The 25,713-nt window shown below is 45.5% G+C and overlaps 1 protein-coding gene across 2 annotated transcripts in view; it reads left to right on the top strand.

The window, feature by feature from the left end:
* The first annotated feature begins 3,294 nt into the window (after positions 1-3,294).
* KPNA1 (karyopherin subunit alpha 1) overlaps positions 3,295-25,713 on the top strand; it is a 52,255-nt gene continuing 29,836 nt past the window's right edge. Inside the window, exons 1-2 of one of the 2 annotated variants that reach the window (XM_053299716.1) lie at positions 3,295-3,452; positions 19,236-19,369. In XM_053299716.1, coding sequence (XP_053155691.1) covers positions 19,241-19,369 — 129 coding nt within the window. In that variant the 5' untranslated portion in view covers positions 3,295-3,452; positions 19,236-19,240. Of the gene's footprint in view, positions 3,453-3,483; positions 3,572-19,235; positions 19,370-25,713 lie in introns of those variants that run through there. The other variant, XM_053299717.1, reaches the window with a different exon arrangement.

Below are 25,713 nucleotides of genomic sequence, written 5' to 3'. Positions count from 1 at the left end.
CAGATCAGTGTACTACATACTTAAGTTTCTCTTTCACAACAACCCTGTGAACTAGGCTAGGCTGAGAGAGAAGTGACTAGCCCAGAGTCACCCAATGAGTTTCATGGCTGAATGGGGATTTGAACTCAGGTCTCCCCAGTCCTAGTCCTGCACTCTAACCACTACACCACGCTGGATAAGTCAATCCATTGATTTTTAATGATTTTTTGAATTTAAAAAATCTTTCAAAAAAGTCAGAGTCCTATATGTGGTTTGTTTCATGGCAGAAAATTACAAAAACTTCTGATACTGAAGCCCCTGCTCCCCACATGGGGCTGTGGTGGGGCTAGTATGTACCCCCTCCCCCTTGAATTTAAACTTGGAACCATTGGTTACTTGTGGTCAAGAAGCTATGTAAATCAATTAGAACTTGCATCTCCTCTTCCTCTCCTCCTCATACATTCTGGCCCAGATCTGTGAGTTGGTGTTGAATGATCAAGAAGATATATAGGTTATATGGATCCTTTGGGATTGTATAGTCCTCCCCCGACCCACTCTGGCTCAGACCTGTGGGTTTGTGGTGAGATGTATATAATAATAAGCTCATTAGGTCCAGGCTCCAAAATTACACTTGCTTATAACCCAATCCTATGCATGGGATAGTCTATCCTATGTGCATGGGATTACAGACTTATTTATTAGGGGTCAGGGTAATATCCAGAGAGTTACAAGGCTGGGCATTTCCCATGTTCCTAAGACTTAGCAAAGGGTCTTCACACTTACGACACTGTTTCACATTTGCATCAAGCACCCAAGAAGGTCAGAGGCAGTGTGAGAAAACACCTAGTCCTGCTTCATGTTCAAGCCCCACCTGCAATGGTGTCTGAATTGTCAACTTGTTGCTGATTTTTTAAATTATCCTTTATACTGATTAAAGGTTGCATGATTTGCTAGAGTTGAGTGGTTCAATTATGTACAGGGGCAGTCTGAGGCATTTTGCTGCCTGAGACAAAAGACAGTATAACACCCCTCCGCCACACCCCACCCCACCCCACTCGGTCCCATCTGCAGCTGGGTGCTCGGCATTCTCATCCCATGCTGCTGAGGCAGTACAGTAGCAGCAACAGCATGTGAGCCCTCTTGGACCATACTATTGAGCCAGATAGTAGTAGAAGGGGCATCCATAGCTCAAGTTGGCAGGGGAGGAAGATGTGTGTGCCCTAGGAGGATGTGCGGGGGGTGGGGGCAGGGGGATGAACAGCATATCCCAGCAGGGTGAGGAAGGACAGCAGTGGATGACAGGGTAGCACCATCTCCCTCTGTGGGGAAAACAATGATGTTAATAAAAAGCAGGTGTAGAGTGTTTTTATGTATGTATTTATTTAACATATACTGTCCACTACCGAAGTCTCTTCTAAGCGGTTTACAATAACTAAACAATTCAAAAGATTAAACATTTAAAACATATATAACATTTAAAATTAAAACAATAAAATTCAACTAAAACCATCAAAACACAGCCTCCAGACCAGTTAGGCTGGTCATAACTAAGCACCACTGAAATCAATGAGACAAGTTAGTCATAACTAATTTAAGTCTCATTAATTTCAACGGGATGATGTTATGACTAATTTAATCTGGATGCTGCCCAATGAATCAAAGTAGTCATATGAATTAACTGTCCCTTTGACCTCAATGAGGCAATTAAATAATAATAATATGCACATGGTTAAATTGATCAAGTGGTATTAAGAATACACTTTAACAACATAGATCGTCAACAACATATATATCACCATACATTTAACAACCTGTAATATTTGTGATATAATGCAAATAAAAATATGGATGTGCAAACTGGTATGTCATAGTCCAACGAATTCTCAATGTTCTGTGAACAAGGCAAACACCTACCGGCTAGTAATAATGAAAAGCTTTTTTTCCCTTTTTTTTAAAGGACAAGAGTTACATATGCTAGCACTTATATACAGCCTTCATTTCTGGTTTCCTTTTGACAATCACCATAGGTAGGGCAAGAAGTTAGTGAAATGAAAGAGCCGCTCTACCTCCAATCGGTATTGCCGCGCATGTTCAATTGGGAGCCGGAAGTATTCGTGTTACTGTCATCATCAGCTCTGCGGGCGATGGTCCAAGAATGGGAAGGTGGGGGGAGGACGAGGGGAGAAAAGTGACCCAGCGTGCATCGCTCTGCGTGCGCGGCGCGTCATTGGTTATCGGTGGGGAAAATGAAAATATGCAGGGAATGACTTCCTGGTCCCGGTGCCGACCTAATCGCACCATAGAGATAATAAACCGGGGGTGGGGTGGAGCTGGCAGTGATGCAGTCCAGTGCAGCGACTGCAACCCAGTATCCTAGCTTTGGGTTTTAGTTTTAGCTTTTGGAAGAAGGGGCTAGAGGCGGATTGCGACGTCGCTTCCAGCCACTCCTCTCCTTAGCTCTCTTTCTGCAGCCTCTATCTCCATTCATATCACTATTTAAAATGTGTGACACTCACCCTTCCCCCGCCCAGTCAGTTTCTGTCAGTAGTTAGTTTGGGTTTGCCGCCAAAAAGTCGCCTACATTAAATGTTCTGTTCCTCAGGTTGCAGCAAGGGTTAATCTAACCCTAACTCCTCTAACCCCTTTCAAGTCCCCTCTCCGCCCAAACCCATCTCCCAGTTGCATGCAGGAGCCTTCGACGCCATTGACTTGCATGAAGCCGTGTTATTTATTATTATTATTATTTATTATTAATATTAATTCGATTTCTATACCGCCCTTCCAAATATGGTTCAGGACGGTTTACACAGAGAAATAATAAATACATAAGATGGATCCCTGTCCCCAAAGGGCTCACAATCTAAAAAGAAACATAAGATAGACAGCAGCAACAGTCACTGGAGGAGATACTGTGCTGGGGCTGGATAGAGCCAGTTACTCTCCCCCTGCTAAATAAAGAGAATCACCACGTTAAAAGGCGCCTCTTTGCCAAGTTAGCAGAACACGTTATTCTAGTTCTAAACGCTTACAAGAGTGACCTTTGGCCGAGATTTTCATATTTTACATGATGAGCCAGGAGGGGCATGAACGCCTGCCTTTGCCGTCCCTTTTGTTTGGAGGGAAGGGGGAACAGAGTGCTGCTACACACGACACAGGGCTGGGTTTCCCCGTTGCTGCTGCCTCTGAGCAGCTGTCACCTCGGCGCCGGAGAAGATAGCAAATGTTGCCCCCAAAGTCAGCCCGCGCGGAAGTTCGGGACGGTGCGCGCATCTATGCTTTTTCGCTACATCTAGGGCTTGTCTGTCAGGGGGCCGGAAGCTGCGCCACACGCTGTGGGCTCGGCGGCGCGTGCTCACTGGCAGCCTTCTCTGCCGGCTTCGCCGCGCAAGGAGTGAGAGGCGCCTGTGCGCGCCTCGGGCCCAGGGAGGACTTTGACGTTGCGGAACCGGCGGACGAGCCGGCCGGCCTTGCAGGTACCGCGGTCAGGAGCGCGCCGCTGACATCAGAGCCGCCTCGAGGGCCGAGGGGCCGCGGGGCCGAACAGCGCGCGGGGTGGCGCCGGGAGAAGGCTGGCGTGAGCGGAGAGGAGGGGGTGTGTGTGCGCGCGCGCATAGGGCCTTGTTCTGCAGGAGATGCTACTAGGGCGCCTCTGCGGGCGTGTGGGTGGGCTGGGCTGGGCTGAGCTGGGCCCCTGGGGTAGGTCCGGAGCCCCGCTTGCGTTCAGAAGGAAGGGCTCCTGCGCGGTGTTGTGTTCCTTAGGGACGTATGAAGGCCGGACCACTAATCTCTCTAGTCCAAAATGATCCGCTCTGGCGCAAGCGGCATGCGTGTTGCTCCAAATGCTTGTCCAGATGTTCCGCATCTTGCCTGCCCTCCTCTTGTGCCCGCCACTGGCCTTGTTTTGACGAAGCAGCATCATGACACGGTGAGAAAGGGGATGCAGGCTGAGTAGGCATTTAAAAAAAAAAAAATCCAGCCTAGCAGTCACTCTCCATCGCTGCCTCCTCCATCGTTGAGCCTCTCATCTGTAATCGCCCTATTCGCTTGAGCCTCTGCATATGCCGTGGAAAGGCGGAGGGATGGAACAGGGTGCCTTCCTGTCAGGGATTTCTTCCACTGCCCAACTCTCCCCTTGGAGGAAGCGGAGGCATTGAGGGTAGTTGCTCTTATGGCACATGCAGCCCTCGGCCTTGTGCCCAGCAGCAATACATCTGCTGGACTCCATGGGGGTCGGGGGGCTTCCTACTCAGCCAGGGCCAGTCTTAGGTGGCCACTTGAGGGGCTGCCTGGCCACTCCAAGCAAGTTCTGACTGTGGCGACTGTAGCATTTCCCCCCAAAGGTGAGGCCATCTTGGGAAGGGGGATGAGGGGTGGCACTGGTGAGGTAAATAAGACTGACAAGAGTCCAGGAGTGCTGCTATTTGCCCAACAGCAAAGGCTGTAAGGATGAAACTCTGCTTTAGCCACGGCTTGGTTTTCGATCGCTTGGCAGCAGCAAGCTCTGTCCTCACTTTTGCCCCTACTACTGACTTAAGACAGAGCAGTGGCTGCATTGGTGTCTCTTCCCCTCAGAAAGCTGAGGCCATCTCAGAGAGGGGGAAGACTGGTGGCACCCTCTGATACTGACGCCAACCTATTCTCTCCTGCTGAGATAGATGACTTAACCGTTTTGGGGTGCTGTTGCTGTTTTAGGGCAGTGGTGGTTCCTCAGAAGATAAAGCCATCTCAGTGGGGTGGTACTAGCAGGAGACTGCTCTTAGGGGTGGTGCCAGCAAGGGAGGTGGGGTCTGAAATTGGTGTCAGTGGGTGGGACCAGCAAGGGATACCCCAGGATGCTGTAGCCTGGGGTGCAATGTTCCCTCTAACAGGGATTCCCAGATGTTGTTGACTACCACTCCCATAATCCCCAGGTGCAATGGCTTTTGCTTAGGGATTATAGGAGTTGAAGTCAAAAACATCTGGGAATCCTTGTTAGGGGGAACAGTGCTGGGGTGCCATTTGGGTTAGGGGCAGCCCTTGTGCCCAGCAGCATGGTTGAGAGGTGAGAACTTACACAAAGAAAAAAAACAAAAGATAAAACCCAAATATATGACTGCAAAGCCACTGTAAGAAATTATTGCAGATCATTGAAAATAATGCAAGAAGTGTGGGCCAGGGACCTCACCCTAATAGGACCCTGGTCACACCCGCAGTGGCCCTTCAGGATCTCAGGCCTGCATGTGAACTTTCAACTGGAAATACTTTCCTCTTTGCATTCTGCATGCAAAGCATGTGTTCTGCCACTGAGCTCTAAAGCCAATCAATCCCTTTAAACAACTTGCAGAGCGATAGCCATGTTAGTCTGTAGCAGTAAAAATAATGCAGAATTTTAGATTTTAAGGCACCTTAAAAACTAATAAATTTATTGTGACAAGTTCTTGTGGACTAGTCCACAACATTACTGCATATGTTTGTAATACTGATTAGGGATGTGCACAGAACCAAGCAGGCCTTGTTTGAAGGCGGGGGGTGTCTGCCTTTAAGGTGGGGGAGGGTGCACTTACCTCTCCCTATGCTTTCCCCTGCTGGCACTCGGGTTTCTCAAAGTCCATTGGGGTGGCAGTGTATCTGCCTGCTGCTCTGTTGCCCCCTTTACTGGATGTAACCGGAAGTACTCGACACACCTGTGCGCGTCGGCATGTGCAGGCAGACCGAGTACTTCCAGTTACATCCGGTAAAGGGGGCAACAGGGTGGCAGGGAGGTATGCTGCCACCCCGATGAACTTTGAGAAAACCAAATGCTGGCCGGGAGAAAGAGAGAGGGGTAAGTGCACCCTCCCCTACCCTTAAAGGCAGACACCCCCAACATTCGAACCAGCCAATGTTCCAAACTGTTTGAAGGCCTGTAGAAGGGCCTCCAAACAGGTTCGTTCACATCCCTAATACTTATGTTACAGTAAATTCAGAACTCTTTTGTTGTTTTCTCTTTCAACAAAGTGAAGTTTTCAGACTGACAGCTGGGTGTATTGCTTTAATTAGATTAATAGACTCATAGAATTCTAAGGTTGGAAGAGGACCTTGTAGTAGTGCTAGCAGTAGCAGAAGCAGAAGACCTTGGAGGTCTCCAGCCTCCTGCAATCTGTTACAGCATCCCTGACGGAAAGTTGTCCAGCCTCTCTTTGAAAATCTCTAGTGAAAGGGAGCACACTATGAGACAAACTGTTGCATTGTTGAACACTCTTATAGTTAGGCCATGGCTCTTAATGTCTAGCTCCCTTGCAATTTCAACCTGTTGATTCTAGTCCTGCCCTCAGAAGCAAGAACAAGCCCCCTCTTCTATGACACAGTCCTAAAGATTTTTGATGGTGGCTGTCATATATCTTCTCCAGTATAATGTACCCAGCTGCTTTAACTGTTTATCATAGGACTTGGTTTCTAGACCCCTCATCATCATGGTACATCAGCCAGCGTGGTGTAGTGGTTAGAGTGCTGGACTAGGACCGGGGAGACCCGAGTTCAAATCCCTATTCAGCCATGAAACTAGCTGGGTGACTCTGGGCCAGTCACTTCTCTCTCAGCCTAACCTACTTCACAGGGCTGTTGTGAAAGAGAAACTTAAGTATGTAGTACACCGCTCTGGGCTCCTTGGAGGAAGAGCGGGATATAAATGTAAAATAATAATAGTAATCATCATCGTCATTATCATCTTTGTGTCCCACACAACACATTTCAGTTTATCAATGCCCTTCTAAAAATGGGTCTCCTAGAATTCAGTACAGTGGCTGACACCAGTGTTGGGCCCCACCTCGCTGTTCTTCCCCACTGAGATGGCCTCACCTCTTTCAAGGGGCTGCTGCCACCCTAAAGCCAAGCAGCAGCACCTCCCTAAAAAGTGAAGGCATCTCAGCAGAGGGGACTGGGTCTCTTCCAGCAACTGCGGTTTCATGACAGGAGCCTGCACGTAACTCTCCCTTTCTCTTTGCATGTGTGTGCTGTTATTCAAGAGTCCTTAGAATCCAGGGTGTTCCCTGAACTCTGGAAGATTGGAAACACATTCCTTTTATGTTTCTGATCTTGCAGTACCTTTATGGAGCAACGAGAGTGCTCCAGACTAAGGGCTTTTGCACAACATCACGCACACGGCGGGAAGAGAGAGATACTTGAGAGCTCCTGTCGTGCCCCCACAGTCCCTGGAGGTCTGCCCGCTTCATTAGTCAGCATGTCAGCCAGTATCCTAAGTGAGGTTGACCAGCACAGAATAGAGTCAAAAGACTTCTCATAACCTGGACACGCTGCTTCTGCTATGGCAGCCCAAGGTACCTCACTTTCAGCTTGTGGTGTGCTGAGACACCTTGATCCTTTTTGTATGTACTGCTGCATAACCAGACCTCCCCTGTCATGTGTATTTGATTTTTCTTACCCAAATTCAACATGTTGATTTTCGGCCAATGTTTGAGCCTGCCAAGATAATTTTGAATCTTGATTCTGTCTTCTAAAGAGTTTTGCTACTTCCCCAGCTTCATGTCACCAGCAAATTTGTCCCGCAAATTATCTATAAAAATGATAAATGGCACAGTACCTAGAACAAAATCCTGTGCTACTTCATGTGATACCTCATTCCAGACTGACATGGAGCCATTAAGGAGCTACAGTTGTTCAACTAGCTGTGAATCCACTTAACAGGAGTATCATGCCCAGATTTTACCATCTTGTCAAGGATGATGTGGAAGACTGGTCAAATGCTTTGCTGAAATCAAGATATGTTGGCTGACACCCTGACTAAATTACTTGACAGAAGTCCTATTGAAAATTTTATTTTATTTATTTAACATATTTGTATGCCACAGACTACCAAAGTCTCTAGGTGGTTTACAACAATACATCTCTAGGTGGTTAACAACAATTAACAATTAAGTCCTCCTTTAGAATATCTCTTGAGTAGCACTGTTAAGTACAGGTGGACCTCTTCACACACGGACCTGACAGTCATGCTTCCGCATATCCACAGTCAGGCAATGGAGATCTGACCTCAGTATTCACAGTTTTAAAAGGGTTAAAAACCACATATCCACAGTTCTTAGGTGGCCAGAAATTACCCCCAAGGTCATTTCCGGGCACCATTTTGCTTAGCAGAGCCATTTTGTGGCACTTTCGGTGCGGGGAAGGAATTGCCCCATGATTTTTTTTGGTGGGGAAATAGTGTGGAATTGTGGCAGGGCATTGCTAGACAGCTGGAGACCTGCAGAGCTGGTATGGCACTTTCTTTCTCTTATTCCATTTTTTGCTATGTTTTAGCCTGCAGGAACCTAACCCCTCAGTTCCCATTGTCTCAGTGCCTCGTTATCTGCAGTTTCGCTATCCACAGCTTCAGCCGAGAAAGGAACCCCTGCAATTAACGAGGTCCACCTGTAACTTAATCTGATGTTAGCTACTATGTCCATAGCATTCCCATGATCTACTAACCTAGAAAGTCTAGTTCCTAATTTAGTAGCTCTCCTATACTAAATGAGTTAGCTATCTCCTAAAAAGGAGATAAGATTAGTCTGGCGGGACTTGTTCTTGTCAAACCCCTACTGGTTCCAGTAATTGCTACATTCTTTTCTAAGTGCTCGCAGACCAACTGCTTAATAATCTGATCTATGATATTGACATCAAACTGTAATTTCTCCGCAGCTCCTTGTTCCCCTTTTTGAAGACAGGGACTGCGTTTGCTTGTCTCCAGACATCTGGAACCTCCAGGCAGGGTTGTCCTTAGGGCAAGCAGGGTGACCAGCCAGGACTCCACTCTTTGGAGGGGCCCCATATACTTGCTGCCACCATTAAAATTATCTAGGGCTAATTTGCCCTTGGCCCCACAACCTGCCAGGGTGTTCTAAGGGCAGCCCTGTCTCCAGGAGTCATACAGTGGCACTGAGAGCACATTTGAATGTTCCTTCAGTATGCTGTGGTGCACTTCATCTGGCCCTGGAGGCTTAAATCCATTTAAAGTAGCTGGGACTTCTCGTAACATCCCTTCACCTATCTTAATCCTATATCCTTAGCATTTTAGAGGGCTCCCTGTGCTGCCACATCTGTCGTTTTAGATGCCTCCTTTTCCCTCTTCTCAATAGAATTATCTGCAGTTGTGCCTACAGTGTGTCATTTTCTAGAATCTTCCATTCTTTTTGGATTTTGTTTTAGTTATGTTGGCTGCTTTGAGTTCCCAAGGCAAAAAGCAGCACACATATTTAAAAAACAAATAATGATCTCTCTTGAGCGACACAGGAAGATGCTGTTTCCTGAGTTTAGACCATCGGTCCACTGAGCCATATTGTCAGCAGTGGCTGGCAGCAGGGATGTGCACGAACCGGTTCGGTGGCCCTTTTGTGGACTGCCGAACCGGTTCGAAAGTCAGCGTTTCAGCTGTGGGGAGAGTGCTCTTCCCTTACCCTCCTGGCTGGCGCTGTCTGCAAAATTCCTGGTGGGGGGCGGGGCAGCATACCTCCTTGCTGCCCCAGTCAGCAGTGGTCCTTCTAATGTTTTCCATCTCTGTGTGGAACGAGTTTTGTTCTGGGCAGCAGTATCAGGGCAGTGTGTGCACAAGTGCATTCAGAATGGGGCCTTCCTGATTCAACCTGAGCGGGATCTAAATTGAGCTGAGTGGACATCCAAATGTTTGTGAGTGTGTGCATGTGCGCACGCCTTAGAGAGAACAGTTCCGGTCGGCGACAAACCGGAAGTGTCCGACATACATCAGGTAACCCCCCGCCACCGAACCAGCTGTCTGCGGTTCGATGTACATCCCTAGCTGGCAGTGGCTTTTGAGGGTCTCTGATAGTCCCCAGCCTTGCTACTGAAGACCCTTAGTTGGAAATATTGGGAGCTAAACTTGGAATCTTATGCATATGGAGCTGGTGCTCTACTACTGAGCTGCAAAAAAGGTCAATTTGCCCCTCCTTTGTTTTGTATCTTTGGTATATTTGATCCACTTAGTTTCTAAAAGTGGCCTGGCAGCTTACTTATTGCTATCTAATCTCAACACCTCAAATGATGGAAGCTCACTGTAGATCCTTCTCTCCCTTCCTCACCAGCAGTTTTCATGATGAGTATTGGGTGAAAACTGGTGGTTGGTTTTATAATGGTTTGCCCTGTTTGGTGGAATGGAGGCAAGAGCTTCAAAATAAGTATTAAAAAACCAACTACTGGAATGTTGGTTTTAGAGATTGTCTTTGGCCGATTGTGGTATATGCACTCATTTCTGCATTTTGAAATTTCAGTGCTAACTTTTTAATCAGATTGTTTTGATACACTTTTCATGTAAGCAAAACCTGTTAAGCATTCTTCGTAATGGAAAATGCCTTTCTTTGCTCTTCTGGCAGAAGATTCAGATTTAAAATTTGAAGCAATTAAATTTAATTTCCATTTGTTCAATTTTGAGAATTTGAGTCCCTCTCCCAAGGCCTCTTTGATCTTTAAAAATTGATCTTTAAAAATAAAGTTGGAATGTCCACTTATTATGTTTGTCAGGGGAAATAGTTTGACAACATCTAGCCTACATATGGGCTAATATTAATATTAGCATTATCTTTAGTAGCTCTAATTCTCTGTTCTTAGTTAGAAATGTATTTTGACACCTGCATTTCTTGTGTGGCACAGGTGTACCCTGTGCCACGCAAGGGTAGATTGTGAGAGCCCTTTGGGGACAGGGGTCCATCTTCTTTATTTTTAATTCTCTATGTAAACTGCTTTGGGGACTTTTGTTGGAAAGTGGTACATAAATATCCATCGTTGTTGTACCCTGTAAAGGGATATTTTTGGGACAGGATAGGCTGGCTAGAGGGTGGAGTCCCAGGGCTCCTTATATGTAATCTAAAATCTGAGCCATATATGGAATCTGAGCCTTTTTGGAAGGGCGGTATATAAATAAAATAAAATAAATATATAAAATAAAAGATATCATTTGACCCTGAATTGATTGTATGGACAACAGCATTTCCTCTAACAGGCATTCCCAGATATTGTTGACTACAACTCCCATAATCCTCAGCCAAAGGCCATTGCAGCTGGGAATGCTTGGAGTTGTAGTGAACAACATCTGGGAATTCCTGTTAAAGGGAACAGTGATGGACAGGTTCGAAAACTTCTTGTTCATGCTCCTATAACAGGTCCAGTAAACCATGTTACTGTACCTGTTTTAGCCATGCAAGGCTGAAAAATATTCAAAGTATTTGTGTCGGCATTTCCCCCCTTTGTCTTTCAAGAGTGTAAGAGGTTTAAGTGCCAACAGTATTTAAGACTGGAAGAGCTTTCAGAATGTTCATTTTTGAGCATTGGCAAGTAGATACCCCTTAATTTTTCCAGCCTGCATTCAGTTCTTGCTATACATCTCTATTTTGAGTACGGCAGTAGTTTCATTGCAGTTAATTCATTTACTCAGCTCTGAATTTGTTGATAATAGGAACTGTGCTTTCCCTTCTTCACATAAGAGGAAAACCAGAGGTTCTTCACATAAAAACTTCAGAGTTGTTCTGAGGAGAAACAACCATGTATACTGCTCTGGGCTCCTTGGAGGCAGAGCGGATTATAAATGTAAAAATTAATTAATAATTGCCTAGAGCTAGCAGATGTGGCGGGGGGAGGGTTTGTTAAAGAAATAACCCAGCTTAACCCATGCTGAGCATATGCACGCTAGTACTTGATTGCTCCCTTCACCCCTGCCACAGCCCCCCTCACCTCAGAGATCTCTCCACCCTCACCTGAGCCACACTCCTCCTCTTCCTCCATCTCATTGCTTCCATCCCCTTCACCCCCTCTTGGTCACTCCTGCATCTATTTATTCCATCCCCCTCAGCTCTCTTGGTCGCAGCTGCAGTGTTGTGGTGCCTATTGGCAAAGCTTCAGCCCCATATCCCCAGAGACCTCCCCACCCTTATCCTGCTCCTGCTCCTCTCCACAGAAGCAGCAGCGGTTGACCGGGCCCTTGCTGCCACCATGGCCATGGCCGCTTGTTTCCCTCAGGCCACTGACAGGCCTGGGCCCATCTCTTGCCTGCCTGCCTCCTTCCGCTAATGGCTTTGATAGCCCTAAATAGCAGCAGTGATTGACTGGCCCCTTCCTTGGTGCCGCTACTGCCATAGCCACTCGTTCTCCTCAGGCTGCTGACAGGCTCGGGCCCATCCCTCACCCTTCCTGCTTACTCTCTTCCTCTCCCTTCTTTTTCTCTCTTTCTCCTCCACTCACTCTTCCCCTTCCTTCTTTCCTTCCCTCCCTCCCTCCCTGAGTTAACAGATCATGTTTCCTCATCTAATTCACACAACGGCAGCCTCCTTCTCCTGAAGGGGCTCTTTCCTCCCTCATGACCCCCTTTTTTGCCCACTATCCTTTTATATAGATATATAGATTCCTCTCTTCTACAATCACGAACATCTTCCAACAATAACAGTTGCATTCCAACTGACCTTAACCATCACAGGCTCCTCCTCCCTATCTGCATATGGAATCCCCACTGCCCAATCACCACAGTGCTTCTGCTCTCGAACTCTCGCGAGAGCTGCCACACACAGGATTAGCCACGGGTGTGCCTTAGAGAATTATATATTTGGAAAAGATTTCTGGCTCTGGTACTTTCCCCTATTTCACTTTTCACCCATTGCTGTCACTGATTCAGACTGAGTGCAGTACATGTCTCTGAAATGGCAGCTTCAGTTTCCCTCCTCCTCACCCACACTGTGCAAGTTCCAAACCAACAGTTTCAGTCCCTCCTGTTCACAATTATCTTTGGAGTCTGCTTTGTTGAACTTGGTGGCATTTACATCTGAGTAAATGAGCATCAAGATACTTACATTTGTTACCAAAATTTATTGATCAAAATTCTAAGTAGGTTTTTTATAAAGCCATTTCCCTTAGAAAGTGTATCTAGCTTCTCTGTTTGGCTTTCTGGAGCAGGATTCTCTCAACCTATAGTTGAAAGTATGTGTTGGGAAATTGAGAGGATATGATGCAGAAAGCAAAGAAATGCAGGTAGGAATGAAGATGGTAGAAATCCAAAAGAGTTGTGAGCTAGGAAAAGATAGAATAGTAAAAAATGGAATACATTTCTCCTTATAATGAGTCCAGCTGCCAAAAAACCTGGCAACAAAATCATTACACAAATCATTCTCCTGCAAGTGTCCATATCTTCACCAGGTTTTAGAATGGCTTGTATCTGAGTGGACGGGTTTAGGATTACCACCTGAACATATGTTGAATAAATACTTTTGTGAGTGTTTTTCCTTGTTGACTATTAATATGAATCTGGAATACATGGAATCCTCTGTTTGGTGGGCTGGATGTCATGTTCAGCAAATAATATCTAGCCAAGTGCTCGGTAAGTTGTTGCAGAGCAAATTGTTATTCAGCATGTAGCCAGCCAAGCTGTGTGAGGGAGAGAAGTGTCCTTAGTGCATATGGAATCATCCCAGTGTCTTTCTGATTCAGAAGTTCTGGTGCTCCACAGCTGATAGAATAGACACTGTCAGCATCCTTTAACCTGTCACTGCCAAGGGTTCTTGCTTCTGGAAAACCACTCCATCCTCTGCTCAAAGCAAGCAAAATGATCTTTTGGGTAACTCTGTGTGTTAATGTAGTAAATGAGGTCAAAATACTTTTGTGATGGGGTCAGGCAGCCTTGGCATATTTACAGTGTTACTGCTAAAGTGTTTGTATCTCTTTCAAAATGGGGTGGGGGGGAAGATGACAACACCAAATAGGGCAAACTAACTGGGTAGACATACCAGTTCCAGAAATACTGAGCAAACGAATGGCAGGAAATGCGAAGAAACTCCCAACTCAGCTTGAGGAATTAGTGTTCCAGGCATGCGAGGGGGAAATATGCTGAACATGGATTTAAACAACATTTAACCTTGCAGCTTATTGCTGCATCCTAGTAATTAGAGAATATTTGAAGCACTTTTCCTATCATCAGCTTGTCATCACTTCTACCAGAGCCCGAGGAGGAGGTGGGAGTTCACTGGGGTAAATCCTTGACTGTAAGGGATTTACAATAGGCTGTTACCATTTTATGTGGGACAAACCACTCTCTCCATATAAGATTCCTGGGCAGTATAGTGAGAAAACCGTCCCTAGAAGCGGCTGAACGTTCCTAGGCCTCCAGAGGCATGTGACTAAGGCAGGCCCAGAATGAAGAGTAACACTTCACCAACAAGGATTTATTATTAGATTAAAAGAAAAACAAGAGTATGCAGAAAGAACAATTGTCTCTTCATAAAGCAAATTGTGTTTTCATTAACCAGTCAACTTAGATTCAAGCAATGTAATAAAGGGAGTTCAAAGTTCTTTATTTGCAACCCAAGGTCAGCATATGTAATAAAGGGAAATAACTTCCCTCACACATCTAACTGAACCGGTCCTATCTTATTACTCGCAGCAGGGATCTTCCTGCTGTCTCCAGCCTTGCAAAGTCAAAGCTGGGAAACTTTTCTCTTCAACAGGTAACTGCTCTATAGAAGAACATTCCTCATTTTCTAAAGTAAAGAAGCCTCAAGTGAGGTTATCAATCAGTTAAAGCAAGGGCACATGTATGTAGAAAGTTTAGGCAAATTCTAACCCTTAAATAACAGGTTCGCTAACAGCCAGGGAACATATGAGGACAAAAAGATAATAGCTAATACCACAACCCTCAATCTACACAATATGGATCGAAAAACACTTGTGTGTAGACCAACAAATATTACTGAAATGGCATAGAGATTATAATAGTGGTGTTAAATCAAAATTTTAATGAAGGCTTCTAGGAGCAAAGCAATTTGATTTTAGTCTCTATGTGGCTTGTTTTTCGAGAAGGACTCTATCTATGCAAGCCAGGTATGTTTTGTAGAGCCCCAAAAGAAAATTCTGACAAGGTGTGTTGATGTTCCAACCAGTATGTGACAAGAGGGGCTTTGGTGCTTTTATGTTTAATGTTGCACAGGTACTCACCAATTCTCTCTCTTTTTGATCTCTTAAGGATCGATTGGCTTTTCCTACATAAAGCAAAAACCAAGGGCACTTGACAGCATAAACCACAGACTCAAAATTTCATGTAGTAAAGTGGAACAGAGTTTATATCTAGTGATTATCATTAATCTCCAGGATTAATGAATGCTTTCTATTTGGAAGTATAACAGCAGTACACGCAGTTCCCACAGGGAAAATATCCCCAGGGAGGACTAGATCCAAAAATGAAAATGGACTGCAGTTTAACAGAAATCAAAGTAGGAATACGAGTACAGGTGGCCTTTGAATATCGCAGATTCATTTCCTGTTGTTTTCCTCATTCACAGGCCACCTCTCTGTCTACCAATTTCTGTAACTGGTCTGATTCTACAAGAAAGTCATATTCTGTAGAGCAATTGCTCTTAATTCTTTAGAATAAACCATACAGTAAATTATATCTAATATGTCTGGGATGACAACTGTCAGATCTGAGAAGTGTATTGCAGCTTGCAGCTTTCTAATAAAGGGAAGTATGCATTTATGATCCTGAGCATTTAACCAACACATCCAAAACACGAACCTAAAATGAATCTGCCTGAAGATCAAACTGGATAGTAGTGTTCCTGGAATTAATCCACTTATGAAATTCATTAAGCTCCTCCAAACTGCCTTTCCAAAGGAAGAAAAAAAATCTATGTAGCAACATCAGAATTTTTTTTTTTTTAAAAAAGGCGACGAAGGGATTAGTGGCATGATGGATATATTTAGCCTCAAATGATCCCATGTATATTATTAGATTGTGAGCCCTCTTGAAACAGGGAACTTACTTTCTTTCTTTCTTTATTCATTTTCTATGTAAACCGCTTTTTAGTACTTTTGTTGAAAAAATGATATATAAATATTTGTAGTAAGTTTGTAGTAGTATAATTTAGTCACTTCTGGGGCCATGGGGAACCCACAGTTACTGTTTTGACCTTCCAAAAATTGATGACTAAAAGAAAATAAATTTTTAAAAATAACAATTTTAGCTAGTTCTAGGATAAAGTGAGTAGGAGGATGTCCAGAGTAATTTCTAAGTATTTAAAGTATTTTCAATTATTTGCATAGCCTCATTTAACGGAGTGCTAGTATATAAAGAGGGGATATCCATAGTAGCTGTAACAACGTTATCAGGAATTACACCTAAGGCAACTCTCAGATTTTACTGTTTACTACCTTTAAAATCTCAGCAGCACTTGCACGGGTGTAACCACTTGGTACAAGGCCATTCAGTTTAAAGGAGCATGTGAGAAGTATTTCTCAACAGTTTCTGCCGCCGGTGGTGTTTCAGCCCCTTTTGATACCCTGAAAAACAAACATATGAAGCTTATACAGAGTCAGAGTTTTGATCCATCTTAGCCGCCCTGCACTGTCTACTTTGGCTGGCAGTAGATGAGGGATCAACTGCTGTCTGATCATCTTTTCTGCTGACAATTCCAATTGAATCTGGGACCTTCTGTATGCAAAATGTGTCCTCTGCCACTGAGTGTAAACTGTAGGAAATGACTGATTGAAAGCCAGAGCAATCCCTGTTGGTTCTAGCGCTTGCTAAAATTCTGGCTTCCCCTTGCTAATCTGAACATAAAGCCCTTTCCAAGAAAGCATGTAGCCTCTTTTGCATAAAATGTGAATGCAAACTTTTATCCTTTAGAAAGAACTCCTATAAAATAAATTTAACTTTTAATTGAATTTAACAAGTTTAATTTAATAATTAAAAAAAGAGAGAGAGAATAAAATGAAAAGCATCAGCACAAAGGAATCCTTGGGCAGATACATTTCTTAATTGGTTGGTAGTTGCCAAGCAGAGTTCAAAATTTTGTCTTTTGAAATCTTTGAAGGCATATTGCAATGTCCAAATGGCAGTGACCATGTGGCTTTCTAGGCCACCGCTAATTTGTAGCAGCTCCAGCCAAGCCATCTTAGGTACACATAAAATAGAAAACTAAACCAGATAGACAGATACTAGTCTTGAATGTTTTCTAAAAAAATGAAAAACTTATGGGTTTGGGAAGGGATGGCTACCCATCTGTTATAAGGGATGGATTGGGCCACAGAACAAGTCATAGCAATTGCAAAGAGGCAGAACGTTTAAAAAGCCAATCTGGAGTGCCCATTCAAATATAAAGTTGGAATGGGCGTTCAGTCTACCATATCAATTCAAGTCAATATTTGCCAGAAGCATATTTATTTTCATGTCTCTGGGGTTAGACTGGCCAAGAATTGAAGAAAGCTCCCCAAGCACGTTCAGGATATTTAAAAGTGAATGAGTACCAGGGAATAGTTAGCTGTCTAGATAACACAGAAATAGTGGACATCGCAAATAAGATAAATTAACTGTACAAACTTCATGGTTTCAACTTGTAGGCTTCTGTCTTGTTTATGAGCTAGATAAAGGGACAGGACTGAAGAAATGGGCTTAGCACTGCCCATCTTCATATCCTCATGGCCAAACTGGAGCTGACCAACAGATGTTAACTTTTAGGTATACATAGGCCAGATAACTGTTTAATAACTTGTTGTAAACCGCCCAGAGACGTAAGTTTTGGGCGGTGTAAAAATATGATAAATAAATAATTAAATAATAAGAGATTTAATAAGATTTGTAGTGGAGTTTCATTTGGAGCTACTTGTTAATGTTGGAACACCAGATCTGGACAGCAAAACTAGATTTTGGGCTTGAAATGTCTGAGAAGACCTGACCTGAGTGCAAGTATTCTGATCATATATCTTTGTAGGTTGACATTACACTTTAAGGCAGGCATCCCCAAACTGCGGCCCTCCAGATGTTGCTGAACTACAACTCCCAGCATCCCTAGAAACAATTTTTTATGGCGGGGTATGCTGGAAGTTGTAGTTCAGCAACATCTGGAGGGCCGCAGTTTGGGGATGCCTGCTTTAAGGTAATAAGGTGTAATAAATAAGGTAAATAATAAAGAAAGAAAGGTGGGATCTGCACCAGGTTTATTCTCATCTAGAGTGTGTGTTAGCCTGGAGAGGAGGTGGGGGAAGGCTACCCCCATTATTATACTTACCATTAACTCCCAGGTTAATGGGAGTTGCTGTGAAAACAGCAACTTCACAGTGACAGCTGTGAAAAAGGCAAATTCCATGCTAGGGATCATTGGGAAGGGGATTGGAAATAAAATGCTTTTATAATAATGCCCTTATACAAATCTATGGTGTGGCCACATTTGGAGTACTCCATGCTGTTCTGGTCACCATATCTTAAGAAGGACATTGTAGAACTGGAAAAGGTGCAGAACAGGGCAACCAAGATGATCAGGGGCCGGGAGCACCTTCTTTATGAGGCAAGGTCATCCCATGAAACAGAAGGTCGTGAAATTTAAGACTGACAAAGGGAAGTACTTATGGAATTAACTTATGGAATTCTTTGCCACAGGATGTGGTGATGGCCACCAGCTTGTATGGCTTTAAAAGGGGCTTAGACAAAGTCATGGAGGACAGGTCTATCAATGGCTACTAGTCTGGTCCCCTCCCTAATAGGCCACTTCCAGCCTTGGAGGCAAAATGCCGCTAAATACCAGTTGCAGGGGAGCAATGGCAGGAAAGGGGCAAGCCCTCACCTCCTGTCTTTGGGCTTCTTGGAGGCATCTAGTGGCCACTATGTGAAACAGGATACTGGACTAGATGGGCCTTCAGCCAGATCCAGTAGGGCTGTTCTTATGTTCTAAGGCTACAGCGTTTGGGGCATTTGAGTTTGGAAAAGAGGAGACTACAGGGAGACATGATAGAGGTGTATAAAATTATGCAACACTAGAACCAGGAGTCATCCCATGAAACTGAAGGCTGGGAATTTTAGGACCAACAAAAGGAAGTTCTTTTTCACACAGCGCATAATTAATCTATGGAATTCTCTGTCATGGGATGTGGTGATGGCTGTTAGCTTGGATGGCTTTAAAGAGGGCTTAGGCAGATTCATGGAGGACAGGTCTATCAATGGCTACTAGTCTGGTGGCTATAGGCCACCACCAACCTCAGAGACAAGATGCCTCTAAATACTAGTTGCAGAGTAGCAACAGCAAGAGAGAGGGCATGCTCTCAGCTTTTGCCTGTGGGCTTCTCAGAGACATCTGGTAGTTCACTATGTGAAACAGGATGCTGGACTGGATGGGCCTTGGGCCTGATCCAGCAGGGCTGTTCTTATGTCCCATTATATTACCATGTAGCATAGGACTGAAAATATACCTACTAGAAAGTAGTAATGAAGTTACATGTCAGTGATCAATAAAGCTCTTTTGACCTTTACTTTCTAATGATTCTAATAGAAACCATGACAACTTCAGGAAAAGAGAATTTTCGGCTGAAGAGTTATAAAAACAAGTCTCTGAATCCTGATGAAATGCGTCGCCGACGTGAGGAAGAGGGCCTCCAGCTACGGAAGCAGAAACGAGAAGAGCAGGTAGGTTGCAATCTGGGGGACCTACATCCCATTTCCATTGCTACCTCGGTAGGTGGGAAATTCTGCATTGCTGCATGGGATCTCCTGGTTACCTTACTCGTCGGGAGCAGAGGTAGTCTGGAAGTTGGCTTGGGTGTTAGCTTCGATGTTTGAGGGAGAGGAGGCTATGGGACCTTTTCCCAATTTAGCCTCGTCGTGACAGGAGGTGAGAGCTATGTCTGAACATTCCCTTCGTCTATTAGTTCAGGAACATGTCAGGTACAGGACAGATCGCCCAGTCCCTACCCTAAACTTCAGTCCAACTTAGTGCGTGCATTTTGCGGTTGAACAATGACTTTTCCATTGTTGCACAGTTGATTTAGATGTGTAGGACAGTAGTTTTATCCCGACAGTTTTGTTGCTTTTCAGTGCAAAGCTCTCAGTTAGTAAAATATGTATTATCTCTCTACAGCTGAACTCTGAATGAGGCTGTCAGTTTTGTATGTATTGCTACAATCTGGCAAGCTGAGTATAGTGCTTTGTATTCTGTTTGCTCAATAAGAAGAAGTAGTCCAAAAGTCAGCCTTGCAGAGGCACTCATCCCTGCCACGCTGCCTCCCACCTGAAGACTAATTCTGTTCAGTCTGTGCACTGGAATTTCTGATGAATTTCTGATGCCGATAAATCTATAGGACTCGACCCATCGGTGCCATGGGAGGTGTCTGCTCCCGCAGCAGTCCTTCTCATGCAGTTCCACACACTTCTGGGACCATAGGGGCTTCTTTTTAACAGGAATTGGAGCCTCTTGGAGCCATCCAGGAAAGCACTCAGGGCTTGCTGGGAGGTCAGAAAGGCATATGAGGCCGGCCAGAAAGCTGTGCTAGAGCAGTTTTGGCGGTCTGTAAAAGGACCACCAAACCGGTTTATGCACATCCCTACTTCCTCCCCCTAAATTTTGCTGGAGCTTTATAAAAATACTAGTAAAATAGCTTGCAGATTGCAAGCATCTTAATGGCTTATCTCGCTTTGCCTCTAGTCTTTTCCTAGCTCTATGAGGTCTCATGACTCATGTTTTCCAATGGGAGAGTGTTTTTTCCCCCCTGAATTTTCCGATAAAGTAATGAAATTTTCAGGGGGAATTGGATTTTTTCTTTTTTCTTTGGTAGTCTAGGTGAGGTCTGGAACCTACCTGTGAAAACGGCATGTTTCTATCTTGCACAGTTTGGAAGGTTCGTGTCAGTCAGTGAAGTCCAAGTTGGTTTATATTATAGATATTCTGCAAATGGGGTTAGAGTAATAGTTAAAGAACTGAGGGTAGAAGGGTACATAGGCGCAAAAAGATTAAGAATCCCGCCTCAGAAGATGATGGCAGATTTGTGGCAGCGGTTAGGAATGGGGAGTGCCTGCTGAAACATGGGGAACTGGGTGATGGCAGTTCCTCAAGTTGTGTCTATCCCTTCGCTCTTCCCCTCAGAGCAAGGTCTTTTGTTGATTTATCAATAGCTCTGCTGCACAACAGACTCCCTGTCTGAGCAGGTCTTGGAAGTTATGTCATGTCACCTCACCCAGGCTTTTCATTCAGGGTGATAGATGCGCATGGCTGTGTCTTCAGACCTGACCCAGGACAACTTAATCTCTGCGACAGGCAAATGACTGGCTCTGCATATGTGGCAGGACACATTTGAATTTAGTAGTTTGCACTGGTAAGGAGACAAAGTTATCACGATCAGATGATTTCCTTCAGAAGACACAGATCCTCTTATGGTCCCTGTCGTGAAAAACCGGTTAGGACAGTCCACTTCTGGATGCTTATGAAGCAAGATGCTTTCCAGGACATATTGTGGGATTTGTCCTCTGCCAGCAGTTTGGTTGAATTTTAAGAACCTTAGATTGACCTTGATCATTTAAATGGTGGCAATCATCTCCTGCTTCTGTACAGCCTACTCCTTTAGTATGAGGGCTGCAATTCTAGTTTCTATCCAGATTAGATCTTCCAGTCATCACTTAGAGCCATGTAATCTTGAGATTGAGCTACAATAGTGTGGTTCACATGTGGTTACCCTAAAACAGTGGTTTTGAAACTTTCTGCCTCCAGGGAACCTTTTTTGTGTCAGTTTGTCTACCAGGGAGCCCCTCTACATAGCAGAGGATTCTGAGAAGTTTTCTAAACTGCATTTTCTGCACTAAAAATGTGTGTCTTATACAGAGAATTGTTCAAGCTCATTGGTCTCACCATAGCCCCACACAAACTGGGAGTGCACCCTAGAACTTGCCAAACCGTCCTCTGTGCATACTTTGTGAAGATTGGAGGGATGGTCAAGCTAAGGGAAGCTTGTCCACCATTACTGATCTTTATTGGGGAATTTCTAATAAGTGTCCAAGGAACCTTCTCTGCTGCTGCAGTCCAAGGGCATCTCACTTGTGGGTTATGCATCTCCATGTGACTCTAGAAGGCAGGACTATGCAAATTAAGTTAGGTTTTTTAAGGCCAGGAGGAGCATGACCCCCCAGTTCTTTTAGTCTTTTGTGCCTCTAAGGCAGCTGCTTCTCAGCTCTTATCAGCTAGGTGTGTTTTTCTCTTAGGCTTTCTTGGTCTCCCCCCCCCGCCACTTTTTCTGTGCTCCCTTCTTTCCTATCTATTAAAAAACCCCATCTCCAGTTACCTTTCTACTTTCATTTTCCTCTCTCTGCCTCCACTTATTCCCTGTTCTTTTCGCTGCATGGAAAGAGCAACCAGGGTACTTCACATTAGAGTACCGAAAGGAAAACAGCAACAGGGCCTTCCAGAGGCCATTAGAACAGCCGGGAACCCACTTCGGGTTCCGTTTGCTGGCCTGCTAATCAGAGCTCCTCGAAACGTTCAGCCCCCACCAAACAGCTGATGGGCGGCATTCCAGAGCAGGAATGAGTGCTAGCCGCCAGTTTGGAGGGCAGGGAAGTGACCCAGGCACCAGCCTCGCTGCTACTTCCTGCCAGCTCCGTGGGCAGCCTGCCATCCACGGCTGCAGCCACACTATCCCCGCATGCTCTGAGAAGTCTTGCAGGGGCATGGAGGAACTGCTGTTCCCTCTGATGGGGAAAAATTGTTTAGGGATGAAGTCCTAAAAGAGATCTTAATGGAGTCAAAGAATAAAAAGAAAGCCATGCCTTCCTCATCTCAAAAGCAGGACAGCCCCCAAGGATGGCGGCCCTTAGTCCTTTCATCCCTTTAGATCATCGTTTGGAGGCAAGGGACAAGGGATTCCTGTCACAGTGCCCATACTGGGGCAGATCTAGATTGACCAGACAGGGTTTTGGTAGTAGGGCAACCTTCAACACCCAAGCCAAGCAGTCTAAGCAACAGGTATGACTTGGGGGTGGGGGTAGGTGCCCCTAGGTGGTCACTTCTCCTCACATTTGTGTGTCTGGTAGGACACCAACTCAGACCATTGGCTTCTCGCCACCGTAAAAGAGGTCTACTCCATATAATTGGCCAGCTCCTCCCCCAACCCCTTCCCACTCCAACCTCCTGCCTTCAGCAGAAACACCGAGGTTTGCAGGGGGTGATTTAACACCTGTTAGCAATCATGGCCATAGAGCTTGTCCCACTAGAACAGCAGGGCATGGGAGGTTACTCCATAATCTTCACAGTGCCCCAAAAAACATGGCTCCCTGAGGGCAGTGCAGGTCCTAAAACATCTAAACCGCTTTGTGTGCAGGAGGAAATTCTGTATGGAATCCCTGAGGTCAATTGCGGAAGCACTACAACACTTAGACCTGCTCTCCTCCATAGACCTCAAGGAAGCATACCTGCACGTGCCAGTCCACCTAAACAGCCAACACTTGCTCCATTTTCTCTACACTGGAGTCCATTATCAGTACAGAGCTCTCCCATTTGGCCTGTCCTCGGCCCCACATATATTTACAAAGATCCTGTCTCCAGTGATTGTGCATCTCTGCCTCTAGGGCATGAGGATCTTTGTGTTTCTGGACAATCTTCTCATGAAGTCTCCATCAAGGCAGGCAGTGCAATGGAACCTACAGTCTAACCTACATGTGCTCAAGGATCACGGCTTCCTGATTAACAGAGAGAAGAGCCAACTGCAACCTGCTCACCAACTTCTACACCTAGGCATCCTCATAGTCACACAACAAGACAAATTGTTCCTGCCAGCGGAACGTAGATGCACATTGGAGGCTGAGGTGCACCAAGCTATAGTGAAGAAATCTCTTCTTCTGCTATCCCTATCCAGGCTCCTGGATCTGATGGAGGCGAGTTTGGAGTCAGTTCTGTGGGCACACTTCCACCTGAGGCCCCTTCAATGGTTCCTGCTGTTCTTCCACCCAAGTCCAGTAGACAGGTGACCCTGACTCAGCTGATTCTTCACTCACTGTGTTGGTAGATCACTGCCCCACATCTGTCAGTAGGCAAATAATTCTTAGACCGGCCAAAGGTCATTGTGACCACAGACGCCAGCAAAAGAGGCTGGGGCTGTTGGAGACAACTGTTGGTCAGCCCAAGGTGGATGGTCAGCGGAAAAGCATCAAAACAGCATCAACTGGCTGGAGCTCAGGGCTATCCGCATGGCTCTCCGGGAGTTCCAGTCCATCGTTCTCCACCGCCACTTCCTCATACGCACAAACAATATCATGGCCAAGGCACACATAAATCGTCAAGGGGGAACCAGATCAAGATCTCTGCAAGCAGAAGCAGTTCTTCTGATTCTGTGGACAGAACAACACATGCCGTCTCTGGCAGCTCATCACCTGCAGGGGGACCTGAACATGGTGGCAGACTGGCTCAGTTGGTCAGATCTCCTTCCAGGGAAGTGGCACCTAAACCCGGAAACATTCTGTCTAATAGCTGCTCACTTGGCCAATAGTGGATCTCTTCACAACACCATCCAATGTGCAAGTTCCACGCTTCTTCACCAGGTTTCCCTGCCAACAAGCGGAGGAGGTGGACACGCTATCATCACCATGGCTGGCAGGTCTCCTGTATGCCTTTCTGTCTTCGCCGCTTCTGGCTCAGGTGCTCTGAAGGGTCAAGATCCTAATAGCACAAATCATCCTGGTGGCTCCGTTCTGGTCAAGAAGACCGTGGTTCGCAGAGCTCGCCAACCTAGCCATGGAACCTGCTACTCCCAGTCTCGCCGGACCTGCTTCGCCAAGGCCCAGGGTGTCACTCGCATCCAGGCTGGTTAAGGCAAGCCACATGGAAGTTGAGCAGCGCATCTTGAAACAATACGGCTATTTGGCCAAGGTGCTTAACACAATGCTCGCTTCCAGGCACCCCTCCACTAACAGAATTTATCAATATACATGGAAGGCCTTCCTCCGATGGTCTGCATGACACGGAGTTCCTCGAGGATCAGCCACCATGATGCACCTCCTGCAGTTTCTTCAAGACAGCCTAGACCAAGGGCTCTCAGCGAATACTTTGAAGCTCCAGGCCGTGTCCTTGGTAGGACTTATTTCAGGTACTTCTAAGTGATGCATCCAACATCACCCTCACCTAAGATGCTTTCTGAGAGGCACCACTCTCCTCTCCCCTCTGGAAGTGCATTGCTTTCCTACGTGGCGCCTACATATGGTCCTGAAGGCACTCCAGTGTCCTCCCTTTGAACCAGTATCCACTATACTGCTACACTTGCTCTCCTTTAAACTGTGTTTTTCTCATTGGTATTACTTTCACCCGTAGCTCAGGGCCTTATCTGTCCGTAAAAACCTGTGTATGTTTTCAGCAGACTCAGTTAAACTTATCCCAGATCCCTTTTTCCGACCTAAAATAGCATCCCCTTTTCACATGTCACGGGATGTTATTTTTCCTTCCTTTTGCCCTAAGCCAGTGCACCTGATAGAGAAGGCCTAGCACAAGCTGGACGTGCGTAGGTGGAGAGAGAGAGAGAGAGAGAGAGAGAGAGATCACACTATATGCACTAGGACTACTAAAGCGCTTTTTATTTCCTTTTTGCCATGCACCATGGGCCAGGCCATCACTCCCGTCACACCTTAGGTAGATGGTTAAAAGCATGCATAGTTCTAGCTTACGAGTCCCAAAACCTCAGAGTGCCCACTAAGGTTTTTGCCCACTCTACCAGGGCTGCAGCTACGTCTCCGGCTTTTTCTACAAACGCCCCTGTACAGGATATTTGCAGAGCAGCCACCTGGTGGGCACCCTCTACCTTTACTAAACGCTACAGGTTGGATGCCTTTGCCTCTGCTCAAGCAGCTTTTGGGAGGTGAGTCCTCCAGCAGGTGTTCCTTTCAGAGTAGGCACGGGGCTCCCTTCCTGGTTGGACTGAGAGCTGTGGTATGTCCCCACACATGAGACACCCTTGGATTGCAGCAGCAGAGAATGGAGCATTGGTTACTCACTGTGAAGG

This window comes from Hemicordylus capensis, chromosome 2 (genome assembly GCF_027244095.1).
Source record: "Hemicordylus capensis ecotype Gifberg chromosome 2, rHemCap1.1.pri, whole genome shotgun sequence".
In the NCBI taxonomy this organism is placed as follows: domain Eukaryota; kingdom Metazoa; phylum Chordata; class Lepidosauria; order Squamata; family Cordylidae; genus Hemicordylus; species Hemicordylus capensis.
The sequence above is the reverse complement of the archived record's forward strand: the minus strand, read 5'-3'. Positions and strand labels throughout refer to the sequence as shown.